General features: G+C 48.6%; 1 protein-coding gene across 3 annotated transcripts in view; it reads left to right on the forward strand.

Annotated features, from left to right (window-relative positions):
• tedc1 (tubulin epsilon and delta complex 1) overlaps positions 1-16,626 on the forward strand; it is a 58,832-nt gene that overhangs the window by 32,283 nt on the left and 9,923 nt on the right. For all 3 annotated transcript variants that reach the window (XM_059978851.1, XM_059978848.1, XM_059978849.1), the window contains 2 exons: positions 11,548-11,646; positions 16,033-16,119. In XM_059978851.1, coding sequence (XP_059834834.1) covers positions 11,548-11,646; positions 16,033-16,119 — 186 coding nt within the window. The remainder of the gene's footprint in view (positions 1-11,547; positions 11,647-16,032; positions 16,120-16,626) is intronic.

Here is a 16,626-nt window from a genome sequence, read left to right on the forward strand (position 1 = left end):
TAAAGAAAAGGCGCCAAACTTATCAAAGTCCAAACCACTTCGTGCACAACCGTTGGAGCTCAATTACTGAAGTCTTCTGGCCACCATTCGATCCCCTCCGAACTCCTCGACTCGCAGCTCAGGACCCTCCGAGGTGGTCAACCAAGCACATCTAGCTTCATCCCCCCCTCCTCGGAGTACGTCCTGGCCTCGGACCCCCACTTGGGGTCCGTTCCTCGCCCAGCTTACAGCATTGCGCCCTCTCTCTCTCACCCCCTCGCGCCGATCTGCCCAAAAGCCCGTCAACAAAAGCTTACAGACTCAGAAGAAAGAACATTAATCCCCATTTAGTTTACAAAGGAATACAATTCTCGTTATCAGTAAATTTTAACCCAAACAAGCTTCCAGCACTCTCTCGCAACAAAGAAACATTCCTGCTTTTAACAAAACAAAGAAGCCCTTTCCCAACAGTAACAAAGAAAAAAGAAGAAACGCCCTTTACAGAACTCTAATGGAAATTAGGTTTTTGGGATGCTAATTAAAATGATGCATTTCATTGTATGATTTGATGTACATGTGACAAATTAAGCCAGTCTCACATAGTGCTTGGGTCTTTGGCCAAAATCACTTCTGAAATAGGGGGAATACTTGCTGGTACCTCACTGCTATAGTCGTTAGCTCATCCTTAACACGCAGAGGAGTTCCAAAGCCACTAAGAAATGATCTGGCCTCCTCCCCAGAGCCAAGGTGAAAGACAGCATGATCTTGTGTTGAGATACAAACTGTAATTTGTGACTAGGTGGTGTTGAATTCTGATGTTTTTAATCCGCAACACTTTACAATTGTTTTGAAAACATTAATAGAACAGAAAACAGACGGTGATAAGTGAAGAGGGGGAGAGGCAAAAAAAAGACAAAAGATGTTGTAGCATCATTCGTGGTCAGCTCTTTTGTACACACAAATAAGAAAAACTCCACTCAAATTCACTGATAATAGACAATTGTATACCCTCTGTTCAAATAATGCAGCACTAAAGAGGCTTCCAGAGCTTTCTAGAATCATACAAGTGTAACCACTAGGGGACACACTGAATGATTGCATATGGATACTGTGACCACTAGGAAACATACTAAACAGTTACTTGTATAAGAACTACTTAAAATACATGCAATTAGTGTTAAGCTGCAAAGAACAAAACAATTAAACAGTCTAATCCAGTGGTAGTGATTCATCGAGTCTCTATTAATGGTGTGAGCAAAGCTAAATGTCAGAAACACACTGAGTCTCAGCAATTTGCAGAACGGTAAACTTTATTTTTCGAGTCTGCAGAGTCGGACCCAACCAGCTCCTGCTAGATTGAGTGCCGAATTACACTTTGCACAGTTTTTTATACCCTACTTGTTTACGATTTTGTGAGTTGCACCCATGTGAGGTGCAGACATTCTTCCTTAATCTCATTACAAAATTACAAATGTGACTACCCTTTGGCCCACTTATCAGCCTCAGCGCATTAACACCGTTATTGTTCAACCGTTAAGCATGTCTTCCCGTTACCTGTATCGCTTCTTTAATCAGCAAGCTATTGTTTCATCCTGATTTTGCAAATTGGTTTATACGTTGCCCTGCAAGTTGCTTTGCACGTTCTTTCTGTGTCAGCACATTCTAAATGGACTCCTTAAGAATCATTTCTCTCAATCCACCCTTTTTCTTTTTAGAATGTGCTATCAGTTGGGCTTTTGCCACGGGTTTACATAGGCTTCTTCCTCTAGCTCTATTTCCCTTTGTAGGAGTACCTGAACAGGATCAGCTGAGGCCCCTGGTTGCATGACTTGTCTTGCCACCCTAGCTACTAGCTCCCGCAAGCAGGGGATCAGACATGGTAGCAGAAGGAGGACCATCAATCCCCCTCCTATAACCCCTAAAGCGGTTCGCCACCAGCCTCCTTTCAACCATCCGTCCAGCCAGTCCCAATACCCCAGCGGCTTCCAGGTCTGTACCGGCACGTGGGCCAGTTTCCTTATTTTATCTGATATTTTTTTGTGAACCACCTTTCCGTTGTCATCTATCTTCAAGCAGCAGTTGGTTAGATTAAACTTTCCACATACTCCTCCTTTTTGTTGTAGTCATAACATTTCTCGTTTACATGCGAGTGTGATACAAAGGACCCTGGAAAAACCGTCATGCCCACCCTTACCGTCGTCCTGCACTTATCACATCCCCCTTCAGCGCTTCTCAACAATAGCAGTATATACATTACAGTCCCAAAGTTCATGCTGTCCGTCTTTTGAGCTTTAGCACCATCGGGTCTTCTCCCTGGAAGCAAGTCCATTCTGCACCTTCTTCGGGCTTTACGGGTCCCTTGATTCTCGCGGCGTGGGTCCACCCTTTTTCTTTTGTCCTTACTGCGGCTTCGGTGGTCAGTAGCACCTGGAATGGGCCTTCCCACTGCGGCTGTAACTTCTCTGGCTTCCAAGTCTTAATCAGGACCCAGTCACCGGGCTGAGTTCGGTGGAGTGCGAAGTCCAGAGGTGGGGTTTGTGCGAGTAACCCCTTCCTGCGCAATTCTGCAAAAGAACGAGACAGTGCCTGTAAATAGTCCCTTACAAAGACATCTCCCCCTTGCAGGGAAGGATAGCCCTCCACCTTGTTCCAATATGGAAGGCCAAACAACATTTCATAAGGGGATACTCCTATATCTTTTCGAGGAGCCGTGCGGATTCTTAGTAGGGCCAGGGGTAGACACTTGGTCCAGGGTAGCTTGGTTTCCATCATCAGTTTTGTCAATTGCGTCTTCAAAGTGCTGTTCATCCTCTCAACTCTTTCTGAGCTCTGAGGGTGCCAGGGGGTGTGCAGCTTCCACTGGATTCCTAAGGCGTCACAGATTAGCTGGTGTGTTTTTGAGGCAAAGTGTGTTCCCCTATCTGAATCAATAGACCCCATTATTCCATATCTCGGGACTATATTTTCTAATAGGATCCGTGCCACTGTAGGGGCGTCCGCTTTAGTGGTTGGGAATGCTTCCACCCACCGAGTGAAGTGATCCACAATTACTAACAGGTACTTCCATCTCTGAACTTGTGGTAGTTCCGTAAAGTCTATTTGGATCCGATGGAACGGTCGGACGGCTAGTGTTTGTCCCCCCTTATGGGTGGCACGCATCATTTTCTTGTTTACCTTTTGGCAGGTGTAACAGCCCCACACCTCCTGTTGAGCTAGTGTGAATATCCCTTTACAAACATAGTCCCTTAGGATAGTGTCGCACATAGCTTGCACTCCCCAATGGCTTTGTTGGTGTAGTTGTTGCAGTATATGACGAGTTACTTCCTTATTCAGTACTTGCCGTCCGCCGGGGTCTTCCACTCGCCTTCTGATGTTTGTCGGGCTCCCCTGTTGATTCCCCGTATAAGAACTGTGCCGGGTTACAACTATTGTTCCTTTCAAAGCTTACATCATCCCCGACCATCAGAATGGTTTCGTATTTCAGTATGCGAGAGTCCGTCAACCACCGCTGAGCTTTTTGGGCTAAGAGGGTACTAACGGAGTGCTGGGTATACACCGTCATTCTTCCCCCAAAGGTTAATTTCCGTGCTTCTTCTACTAGTACAGCTGCTGCCGCTACGGCTTGTATGCACGTCGGCCATCCCTGGGATACCGGGTCTAACATTTTTGATAAAAAGGCCACAGGTTGCCGCTTTCCTCCTTTTTCTTGGGTTAGTACTCCTAACGCAGTTCCTTCATTGTTTGTTGCATACAGCTGAAAGGGCTTTTCCAGTGCTGGCAGTGTTAATACCGGGGCCCGAATTAGTTGCCCTTTTATTTTCCTGAACTTCTGTTCTTCTTCTTCGGTCCAGCTGATTATTCCCCGGTCTTCCTTTGCCAATTTGTCGTACATAAACTTCACCAGGGGGGTATAATTCTCTATCCAAATCCGGCAATAGCCCACTAAGCCCAGAAATTGTCTTATTTCCTTCTTTGTCCTGGGAAGCGGTATTTTAGTTATTCCCGCTATTCTTTCTGGGGTTATTTGGCGGTGCCCTTTACTGACTCTGTCCGAGATATGTTATTTCCTTCTCGACAAATTGCAGTTTCTTCTTGGACACCCGCAATCCTTTTTCTCCTAGGTAATTCAGGAGTCTTATAGTATCGTCTCGCACTACCTCCTCTGCTGGTCCCGATAGTAGTAGGTCATCGACATACTGTAATAGTTGGTTCTTTTCGGTACAATGGAATCCAGCCAATACTTGCTCCAGTACCTGTTCGAATAGGTTTGGGGACTCCGTGAACCCTTGGGGCAAGACGGTCCACCGGAGTTGCTTCTTCCGCCCAGTGAAGGGATTTTCCCATTCAAATGCGAACATATCTCGGCTACCTTCCTCCAACGGGCAACTCCAAAAGGCATCTTTTAGATCTATCACACTGAACCATTCATGTTCAGGAGGTATTTTGCTCATTAATGTATAGGGGTTAGGCACTACCGGGTATCGTGTTTGGACTACCGCATTTAAGCCTCTCAGATCTTGAACCATTCGATACGTGCCGTCGGGCTTTCGGACCGGTAGGATGGGGGTATTAAAGGGTGACATACATTCTTCCAGGAGTCCATCTGATACTAATGTCTCAATTACAGGTTGTAATCCCCTCCTCCCTTCAATGGCAATGGGATATTGCCGTCTTCTCTCTTCTGCTTGTTTGTCCCACTGTGGGTCGTTTACTGGAAATTTCCGGTCCCCCGGTAACTCATTCGGCTGTTCCCTTCCCCAAATTGATATTGCAGCTTGTCGTATCATTTGCCTCTCTTGTGCAGAAAATAGCGTTCCCATAATCGCATGCATTTCTTCCCAAGTGTAAACATTAGGTCCTAAGAATTGATCCAACTGTTCTGCCAGTCCCATTGGATCTTCTAATAAAGTTTTCATATCTTTCTTAAATCCTCGTACTTCGGTACTTGTCAGAGGGACGTTTACAAATCCTGTTCCTCCCCGTTCTCCTCCCATTGGAACCTCTCGAAGGGGACACAGCTGTACCTCTTCCTTTTTTAATTCGTCTTTCTTTTTCTTATCTGCTCCTGTCACACTCCTTGTTTCGATCCTTGCTTTTGCTTTTTCCCTAACATCCCTCTCTTCCCTCTCCGGGTCTATTTCTTCTGTTTTTTCACTTTCTTCACGTCCTCCCTCTGCTCCCGCAAGGGGCGCAGAAGGCTGGACATAGGGAGGGGGTAAATGATCGAGTGGGTCCCACTTCCGCTCCCCTTTAATGCCCAATTTAAAACTCTTTGTTGTTACTCCTGGCCAGGGAGCCCAACAAAAAGCATAAGCAATTTCTTCCGGTTTTACATTTGGTTTTGAATTAACGTAAATGTTTAAGGCTTGTCGTACCCAATCCTCCTCAGACCCAAGCCGCGGCCACCAGACCGCAGGTTTTTCTATCGGCTGTTTTGACCAAATTAAACAGTACTGTATCATTTTTTTCTTTTGTTTCCCTTTTAGTCTTCCACATCCCCAATTCTCAAACATTCTACCGAGGGGGCTATCAGGAGGAACCCCCGGGTATGGTCCCGGTCTTCTCCGTCTCCTCTTTCTTTTTAGAGCCACCCCCTCCCATCTTATTCCGCTCTTACTTAATCAGGAGGACCCCCGGGTAGCGATCCCGGTCTTCTCCGTCCTTACTTATTCCCGCACCTTTCTACTATAATAGTAGGCACTTACCCGGTGCGTCCTGGGGACTTCCAGTACCAGGTACTGTCCCCTTCTCCCCGTTTACCGCTCTGCGCTGTCCGGATATCACTCGCTCAAGCCGCGTTGGAGCGACGAGCAAGGAGTCAGGGACCGCCAAACTCGGCGGGGTGCACCGTCTCCGATGTCCTTCCTCGTGTCCACCGCGGCCGGAGTGTGGATCCCGGACGAGCCCCCACGTTGTCAGAAACACACTGAGTCTCAGCAATTTGCAGAACGGTAAACTTTATTTTTCGAGTCTGCAGAGTCGGACCCAACCAGCTCCTGCTAGATTGAGTGCCGAATTACACTTTGCACAGTTTTTTATACCCTACTTGTTTACGATTTTGTGAGTTGCACCCATGTGAGGTGCAGACATTCTTCCTTAATCTCATTACAAAATTACAAATGTGACTACCCTTTGGCCCACTTATCAGCCTCAGCGCATTAACACCGTTATTGTTCAACCGTTAAGCATGTCTTCCCGTTACCTGTATCGCTTCTTTAATCAGCAAGCTATTGTTTCATCCTGATTTTGCAAATTGGTTTATACGTTGCCCTGCAAGTTGCTTTGCACGTTCTTTCTGTGTCAGCACATTCTAAATGGACTCCTTAAGAATCATTTCTCTCACTAAAGAAGGTTCTCAGTGTCAGCTCAGCCCTGACGTGTTCTGACTGACTATAGCATCACTGGCTCCATTCATAGTGGACAGACCGCAATAGATAAATATGGAACCTTGGTTGAAGTGATGGATGGTTCTGTTAGATGCACTCAATCATCTGTTAGTCCTTCGAAGACACCTTCTACAAGCAATGCCGCAGAACAATAAATTCACGACATGTGCCAGTGGTATTAAGCCTGATTCTGATTCTGAAATACCCACGTGCAACTCACATCCATGAACCGTTCCACTACAGAGACAAGTGATTTGACCACTCAGGCCCGTGTCATTATTCCTCATCTGGATTGAATCTCAATTGCCAACTTAATTCCTTCTGCTTTTAATGTCCTAGTGTAGAGGTTGCAGGAAGAGATGAGGAAAGGTTGAACAAGCTAGGAATTTTCTCCTTGAAACAAAGGAGAATGAGAGGTGACTTGATAAAGTTGTCAGAGATGATCAGAGGCATAACTGCAGTAGATAATCCAGAGTTTTTTTTCCCAATGCGGAAATGGTTACTAGTGAGGAAATCATTTTAAGGTGCTTGGAGGACAATGTGGTGGGGGGGGGGGGGGTATCAGAAGTAGGATATTTACAGAGAGTGATGGGTGTTTGGAATGTCCTGCCAGGGGCGGTGGTAGAGGCAGCTACATTAAGGGTGTTTAAGGAACTCTCATATAGGCATATGGATGATAGAAAAATGGAGTGTTGTGGCGGCTCATTTCCTAGCGTATGCGAACCGACTCACAATTAGATAGCCTACGGGGGTTTGCGAGCACAGAGCTTTGGAGCCTCTTCGCCATGGGGGGCCGGTTGACAGAGGCTTAAAAGTGAGGCTGAAGTTTTCGAATAAAGTTTTTTTCCTTCGACTGCAGTTACCGACTCCGTGTCGTAATTTTAGCGCTGTTTGTAGCACACCGCTACAATTGGTGACCCCGACGGTCCAAACGATTTTTGGACCAGAAATGACCGACGCCGCCTCTGTTCATGCGGTTTCGTTGAAACTGCCGGGTTTCTGGACACAGCGACCGAACCTATGGTTCCAGCAAGCCGAAGCCCAATTCCACGTTCGCCGGATCACCTCAGAAGACACCCGCTACTACTACGTGGTGGGCTCCCTCGACCAGGACACAGCTGCCCAGGTCGCGGAGTTCGTACAGTCGCCCCCGGCAGACGGCAAGTACACGGAATTCAAAGCCCTGCTCCTCAGGACTTTCGGACTCTCACGGCGCGAGCGGGCTGCCCGTTTACTGCACCTAGATGGCTTGGGCGACAGACCTCCATCGGCTTTAATGAACGAGATGTTGTCTCTGGCCGAGGGACACACAGGCCTCATGTTTGAGCAGGCATTCCTGGAGCAGCTGCCCGAGGACATACGCCTGCTGCTGTCCGACGCGGATTTCAGTGACCCCCGGAAGGTGGCAGCCCGGGCGGACTTGCTGTGGAACGCCAAAAAGGTGAGCGGGGCGTCCATCGCGCAGATCTCCCAGCCACGCTCCCGGCAGCAAACCAGTCCAGGCCCGGCCGCAGAGCCCACTAACCCCCGGCCCAATGACCACTGGTGCTTCTACCACCAGCGGTGGGGCGCAGAAGCCCGCCGTTGCCGCCCGCCCTGCAAGTTCCCGGGAAACGCCAGGGCCAGCCGCCGCTGATGGCTACGGCGGCTGGCCATCGGGATAGCCTCCTGTATGTGTGGGATAGCAGGTCGGGACGCCGCTTTTTGGTCGATACTGGGGCTGAGGTCAGTGTTTTACCTCCGACAAGTTACGACACTCGCAGCAGGGCACCGGGTCCCCCCCTGAGGGCCGTGAATGGCAGCACAGTAAGGACCTATGGCACCCGTCAGGTGCAGCTACAGTTCGGCCCCAGCCAGTTCACGTGGGACTTCACACTGGCCGCCGTAGCCCAACCGCTTCTGGGTGCGGATTTTTTGCGAGCTCACAGCCTGCTGGTTGACCTGCCCAGGAAGAGACTGGTACACGCCGAGACCTTTCAGACGTTCTCCCTGGGCGCGGCCCAGTTGCCAGCCCCTCACCTCGGCTCCATCATGCTGTCCGACAACGACTTCACCAGGGTCCTGGCGGAGTTCCCATCGGTTCTGGCACCGCAGTTCACAGCAGCCATGCCCAGGCACGGCGTACAGCACCACATCCCGACACAGGGACCACCCCTCCATGCCCGTGCTCGGCGGCTTCCCCCGGACAAGCTCCGACTGGCGAAGGAGGAGTTCCAGAGAATGGAGGAATTGGGGATCATCCGGCGGTCCGACAGCCCCTGGGCTTCCCCCCTGCACATGGTGCCCAAAGCGACGGGGGGCTGGAGACCGTGCGGCGACTACCGCAGGCTGAACGAGGCTACCACACCGGACCGCTACCCTGTGCCGCACATTCAGGACTTTGCGGCAAACCTGCACGGCGCCCGGATCTTCTCCAAGGTCGACCTTGTCCGAGGGTACCATCAAATCCCGATGCATCCTGACGACGTCCCCAAGACGGCTCTCATCACCCCGTTTGGCCTCTTCGAGTTCCTCCGCATGCCGTTCGGCCTGAAGAATGCCGCACAGACGTTCCAGCGGTTAATGGACGCGGTGGGACGGGACCTGGACTTCGCGTTCATCTATTTGGATGACATCCTCATAGCCAGCGGCAGTCGTCAGGAGCATCTGTCCCACCTCCGTCAACTCTGCGCCCGGCTGAGTGAGTACGGTCTTACAATCAACCCTGCCAAATGCCAGTTCGGACTTGATACCATTGACTTCCTGGGCCACAGGATTACTAAAGACGGGGCAACCCCTCTGCCCGCTAAGGTAGATGCGGTCCGCCACTTCCCCCGACCCACCACGGTCAAAGGCCTTCAGGAATTCGTAGGTATGGTCAATTTCTACCGCCGCTTCCTCCCTTCAGCTGCCCGGATCATGCGCCCCCTGTTCGCCCTGATGTCGGGTCCGAGCAAGGACATTACCTGGGACGAGGAGTCCGCCGCCGCTTTCGTTCAAACGAAGGAAGCTTTGGCTGACGCCGCAATGCTAGTACATCCCAGAATGGACACCCCTACCGCCCTCACAGTGGACGCATCAAACACGGCAGTCGGTGGGGTGCTGGAGCAGCTCATCGCAGGTCGCTGGCAACCCCTGGCGTTTTTCAGCAAACACCTGCGGCCACCCGAGCTCAAGTACAGTGCTTTTGACCGGGAACTGTTGGCGCTCTACCTGGCAATCCGGCATTTCAGGTACTTCCTAGAAGGTCGGCCCTTCACCGCGTTCACGGACCACAAACCGCTTACCTTTGCGTTTACGAAAGCATCCGACCCCTGGTCATCCCGCCAGCAACGCCACCTGTCCTACATCTCTGAATACACAACGGATGTCCGGCACGTCTCGGGTAAGGACAATGTCGTGGCGGATGCGCTCTCTCGCCCTACCGTTCATGCCCTTTCCCAAGGGGTAGACTTTGAGGCACTGGCAGAGGCACAGCAGGTAGATGAGGAGATTCCGAGTTACAGGACTGCAGTCTCTGGTTTGCAGCTCCAGGACCTCCCCGTGGGCCCAGGTGAGAGGACCCTACTCTGTGACGTCGCCACCAACCAGCCCCGTCCGGTCGTCCCTGCAGCCTGGCGGCGACGTGTTTTCGACTCCATTCATAACTTGGCGCATCCCTCCATCCGGACAACTGTCCGGATGGTTTCCAGCAGGTTCGTTTGGCACGGACTCCGCAAACAGGTCAGTGAATGGGCCAGGACGTGCATGCACTGCCAGACGGCCAAGGTTCAGCGGCACACCAAAGCCCCACCGCAGCAGTTCCATCCCACCCACCGGCGTTTCGACCACATTCATGTGGATATCGTGGGCCCCCTGCCAGTGTCGCGCGGAGCGCGTTACCTCCTGACTATCGTGGACCGGTTCACAAGATGGCCAGAGGCGGTCCCGCTCACCGACACCACCTCCGAATCTTGCGCCCGAGCCCTGATCGCCACCTGGATATCCCGCTTTGGTGTACCAGCCCACATTACCTCCGACAGAGGCGCCCAGTTCACCTCCAGCCTGTGGTCAGCTATGGCCAGCCTTTTGGGGACTCAGCTGCACCACACCACTGCCTACCACCCACAGTCGAACGGGCTAGTGGAGCGTTTCCACCGTCACCTGAAGTCGGCCCTCATGGCCCGCCTGCGAGGAGCCAACTGGGCGGACGAGCTTCCCTGGGTCCTTCTCGGCATCCGCACAGCGCCCAAGGACGACCTGCACGCCTCGTCGGCCGAGTTGGTATACGGCGCGCCCCTGGCCGTCCCCGGGGAGTTCCTACCAGCCCCGAGGGGGCAAGAGGAAGAACCCGCTGCAGTCCTGGGCAGACTTCGCGAGAAGCTCGGTAACCTGGCCCCCATACCCACTTCACAGCATGGGCGGCACCCGACCTGCGTACCCAAAGACCTACGGAACTGTAAGTTTGTGTTTGTACGAAGGGGCGGGCATCGGCCACCGCTGCAGCGGCCATACGAGGGGCCGTTTACGGTGCTCCGGAACAACGGGTCCACGTTCGTGCTGGACGTTGGGGGGAAGGAGGAGGTTTTCACGGTGGACCGCCTCAAGCCGGCCCATGTGGACCTGGCGCAACCGGCCGAGTTTCCGGCGCCTCGGCGCAGAGGCCGACCTCCCAAGCAGGTTCTGGCCCAGGCTGTGGACATTGGGGGGTGTATCGCCGGTTCTGGGGGGGGGTTATGTGGCGGCTCATTTCCTAGCGTATGCGAACCGACTCACAATTAGATAGCCTACGGGGGTTTGCGAGCACAGAGCTTTGGAGCCTCTTCGCCATGGGGGGCCGGTTGACAGAGGCTTAAAAGTGAGGCTGAAGTTTTCGAATAAAGTTTTTTTCCTTCGACTGCAGTTACCGACTCCGTGTCGTAATTTTAGCGCTGTTTGTAGCACACCGCTACAGTGTTATGTAAGAGGGAAGGGTTAAATTGATCTTAGAGCGGGTTAAAATGCTGGCACAACATCCTGCCCTGTGCTGTACTGTTCTATGTTCAGAATCAGAAGAATGGACTTATGTGAAGTCATCGTCCATGAATGAGGCTTTAATTCGGCAGAGGCAGGAAGGAGTAAAAGCCCCTGTTCTGCATTAGGGCATTGTTTCAATTTGCAAAAGTAGTCCATCAGAGAAGAAGGAAAGACGTGTCTCCCTATCATCTGTGATATTCTCTTTCAGATACACTCGAACACCAGAGGATGCCACAACGGACAAAGCATCGATCACTTGTCTGCAACAGAAATGCGTCTAATCCAAGATCCTGTGCAATGCAATGAGGTGAGCCGACTGTCCCAGACTCTATTCAACACACCCTTTCTGCTGGGATGGTCCTGGACATCCTGCCATTGTCCCAGACTCTATTCAACACACCCTTTCAGCAGAGATGGTCCTGGATATCCTGCCACTCCCTGTTTGCAAGGTATTTACTGCCCACCTCATCCTGTGAACCTGCAGTCTCTCCAGTGGGTGTGGACACTGAGAATGTAGTTCCAATGCACAGTGGTGGTCTTTGCTCACCCCAGTATCAATCCTTGTGTCAACAATTGAAGTTGGCCATTTCTGTACAGTGGAGTGAAGAGATTATTCTTGGAATTTACAGTGGCATTGAATGCCAGCTCCTGATGGTGACTGCCTGTCAACTGTTGGATTCTGATGTTTTAATCCAAGGAAGTCAGAAGTCCAGGAAAGAGGCACAAAACTAGTTGCTTCACAGTAGTTTTATTAGTGTTGATAGAATAAAGAGAAACTGAAATGGAGAGTGATAGAGGTCTGCTAAGTGAAGACAAAAAGCTACGATGGCACTGACCTTGTGGTGCAGCTCTTTTATACCTATAGATAAGGAAAATTTCATTCAGATTTGTAGATAAGAGTTAACCAATGACATAACTCTTATTCAAATAATGCAGTGCCAAGAGAAACTTTCAGTCATACCAATATAGCCAGTGTTCCCGCCATTACAAACATTTACACCATCGGATGCTGCACGACCTGCTGAGTTTATACGTATTGATTTGACCACAGCATCTGCAGTGTACTTTGTGTAGACATTTACACCACATGCTGCACCTGCAAAGCTAACAGCATTGTGAAGGACCCCATGCACCCCTCACACAAACTCTTCTCCCTCCTGCCATCTGGCAAAAGGCACTGAAGCATTTGGGCTCTCACGACCAGACTGTGCAACAGTTTCTTCCCCAAAGCCGTCAGACTCCTCAATACCCAGAGTCTAGACTAACATCTACATCATTTATTATTATATTGTAATTTGTCCTCTACTGTGCCTATTGTCTTGTTTATTGTTTATTAATTATTGTGCTGCCCTGCACTGTTTTGTGCACTTTATGTAGTCCTGTGCAGGTCTGTAGTCTAGTGTAGTTTTTATGTTCTTTTACGTAGTCTAGTGTAGCCTTGTGCTGTCTCACATAGTCTAATGTAGTTTTGTGTTGTTTCATGTAGCACCAGGGTACTGGAGGAACGTTGTTTAGATTTTACTGTGTACTGTACCAGCAGTTTATGGTCGAAATGACAATAAAAAGCGACTTGACTTGACTTGAAGGGGACACTTTGAACAACTGCATATAGACAGAATCAGAATCAGCTTTAGTATCACTGGCATGTGACATGAAATTTGTTAAATTAGCAGCAGCAGTTCAATGCAATATATAATCTAGCAGAGAGAAAAAAATAAAAAAATAAACAAGTAAATCACCTTTCTTTCTCTTTTATTTCCCATAATTCTCCACCTTCCCCCTAGCCCATTTCCCTTCAGCCTATTACTTCCCAGCTCTCTACTTAATCCCCCCCCCTCTTCTTATCCCCACTCAACCATCCCATGTTACTTCACTCCTGATGAAGTCACTACCTCCTCCCATAGATGCTGTCTGGCCTGCCGAGTTCTGCTAGCATTTTGTGTTTTTATTTATTTCCAGCATCTGCAGATTCACTCGTGTTGCCTTTGAAATCAATTACGTATATTGAATAGATTTTTTTAAATGTGCAAAAACAGAAAATACTGTATATTAAAAAGAAAAGTGAGGTAGTGTCCAAAGATTCAGTGTTCATTTAGGAATCGGATGGCAGAGGTGAAGAAGCTGTTCCTGAATCACTGAGTGTGTGCCTTCAGGCTCCTGTACCTCCTACCTGATGGTAACAGTGAGAAAAGGGCATGCCTTAGGTGCTGGAGGTCCTTAATTATGGACGCTGCCTTTCTGGGACAACACTCCCTGTCTTGGGTACTTTGTAGGCTAGTGCCCACGATGGAGCTGACTAGATTTACAACCTTCTGCGGCTTCTTTTGGTCCTATGCAGTAGCCCCTCCATATCAGACGGTGATATAAAAAGAAGTTTTTGAGTGTATTTGTTGACATGCCAAATCTCTTCAAACTCCTAATAAAGTATAGCCGCTGTCTTGCCTTCATTATGTTGGGACCTGGTTTGTGTAACACATCAGTGGATAAGGTTCATTGCTGCCAATGTCTGTAAGGAGTTTGTACGTTCTCCCCGTGACCCTGTGGGTTTCCTCCGGGTGCTCAATTTCCTCATAGATCCTCAGAGATCTTGACACTCAGGAACTTGAAGCTGCTCACTCTCTCCACTTCTGATTCCTCTACGATGATTGGTATGTGTTCCTTCATCTTACCCTTCCTGAACTCCACAATCAGCTCTTACACTGTCACCACTTGGAAGCATATTAAACAGTTACTTGTATATAAGTAATTATATACAAACAATCAGGCAATTAATTATTAAACTGCAAATAAAATAACAACATAGTCTAATCTAGGAATCCAAAACAGCACTGGGCATTCATTCATGCCCACCTTCATATGGCAGCAGTGGGAGGATCATGGTTACTGCTAAATTTGTAGTTGTCCATCGTTCCTGCTTTCTAGTCCCAGGTTCTACTTGAAGCCAGTCCATTTAAGATGAAGCTTAGCTTTGTTTGTCGCATCTACATCGAAACATGCGTCAGTGACCAACACAGTCCGAGGATGCTTGCTAAACCTTTCTTCATTTTGGGATGTATAAGGAAACTGAGCACCCGGAGGAAACCCACAGGGTCACGGGGAGAATGTACAAACTCCTTACAGACATTGGCGGCAATTAGCCCTATTCATTGGCGCTGTAAAGTGTTATGCTAACCTCAACGCTACTGTGGCAATTTTCAATGTTACTGTTGGCTTCCTGGCTCAAATGAAAGCGCTGACTTGCCTCTGTCTGAAACACAATGCAGTTAATGGAACAGTATTAACACAATAGACTTGATAGGAACATGGAGGCTGGAGTTGGAAGGCTGTCTGTGTGTGTGGGTGGGAGGGAGGAGAGGGGATTGTTTAACTGGTGCTGTTTGGCTGCTTGTTGCATTCTGTTTTGTTGTGTTTGGTGTTGTTCTGTGAAGTCTGCGGGTATACAGTCGGTCCTCCTTATCCGCGAATTCAACCAACCTCGAATCAAGAAAACCCGGAAGTACTCTTCCAGCCCTTGTTGTTTGAGCATGTATGGACTTTTTTTTCTTGTCATTATTCCCTAAACAATGCAGTATAACAACTATTTTACATAGCATTTACATGGTATTAGGTATTATAAGTAATCTAGAGATGATTTAAAGTATGGGAGGATGTGTGTGGGTTATCGTGGATCGGGATAGAAAAAAATTGGAAGTTCTCTTACTAAGTAAGTCGGAACAGGTACATCCAATATTATTTAGTGTCAGTTAGTCAAACGTTTGTCTTAGTATGTAGTATATATCTTACCTTTCTATGCATATAAAACACTTAAGAACATATGTTTTAGCTCCAGGCTCGGGAATGGAAGTTCCTGAGTTCGATCCAATGACAGAGTGCTCTCCACTGTGCCGGGTTGATGTGAAGGATCAAAAACTCAAAACCCAATAATTAAACCACTGCGTTGCTTAGTAATAATTGTAGCTTTCATCAGGGCAGGGCCTTTCTCACTTTAACCTTTAAAATTGTTCCGATCATTGACTGACGTAGCCTAACACTTTTCCAATGACCGATGGCGTTTCACCTCTTTCCGATTGTTTCCACTCCATTTTCAATCGTGATCGTGACTATTTTCATGAACAGAAACACTGCGGATTCACATCTCTGCCACCAGGTCCTAATGTCCACCGCATTGAGACAGGTTAAATAAGGTCTGGGGTTGCACTGGGTCCTAAGGTCCACCGCATTGGGACAGGAAGAAGAAGGGACTAGATCATCCGCATTTTTTGGTATCCGCGAGGGATCCCAGAACCAATCCCTCGCAGATATGGAGAGCTGACTGTACTGGCGTCAGAATGTGTGGCAGCATTTGTGGGCTGCCCCCCAGCAGATTCTTGATTGTGTTGTGGTTAATGCAATCAACACATTTCACTGTACATGTGATAAATGAATCTGAATCTGAGATTTACAGCAGTGGGCGAGCCATTTCTCCTCACTTAAAATCTGTTTAATACAACATAGAATATATGACAGTACAGTACAGGCCCTTCTGCCCACAATGTCATGCTGACCTTTTAACTTATTCTAAGATCAATCTATTTTGAGTGTTGTAATGTTCTGGTTTGAGTGGCTGTGTATAAGTGCTTCCTGTGCTTGCTAATCACTGCGGGAGGACATCAGTGACGATCTGACCTCTGCTAACGTCACTTTATTACTGTAGTTTATACAGCTGCTGGAGCAGGAGAACACGCGGCTGGAGGCGTACCTGGACTGGAAGCAGTTGGAGCCCTTCTTTTGGCAGTGGATGGTAACAGCGTGATTCTGATTCTGTACTAGAAATAGTTCTGTCCCCAGGACCCGCTGTGCAACTGGTGATGCTGCTCACAATATCAAAATGGCCTTTAGGATTGATTTCACCAAGTTGACTTATAATCTGTGACTTCCTATTGAGCACTCCCATTAGATGATTACATTCACCAGAAGTAACATCCCTGACTCAATCTTGATTATGAGTGAATTTTGAAATTTTACAGGGCTATTTAAGTAGCTACTTAGAAAAAGAACTTGAAGTAAATTTATTATTAAAGTACATATTTCACCATATACAACCATGAGATTCATTTTCTTGCAGGCATTTACAAGAAAATATAAACATAACCATAGAACAGTATAGTGTTGCGTTGACTTTTTAACCTACTCTAAGACCATTCTAACCCTTCCCGCCTACATTGCCCTCTATTTATTTTTCATCCTTGTGCCTATGAAAGAGTTAAATATATCCCCCAATGTATCTGCCTCTAGCACCGTTCCATTC

This window comes from Hypanus sabinus, chromosome 9 (assembly GCF_030144855.1).
Source record: "Hypanus sabinus isolate sHypSab1 chromosome 9, sHypSab1.hap1, whole genome shotgun sequence".
Lineage (NCBI taxonomy): Eukaryota > Metazoa > Chordata > Chondrichthyes > Myliobatiformes > Dasyatidae > Hypanus > Hypanus sabinus.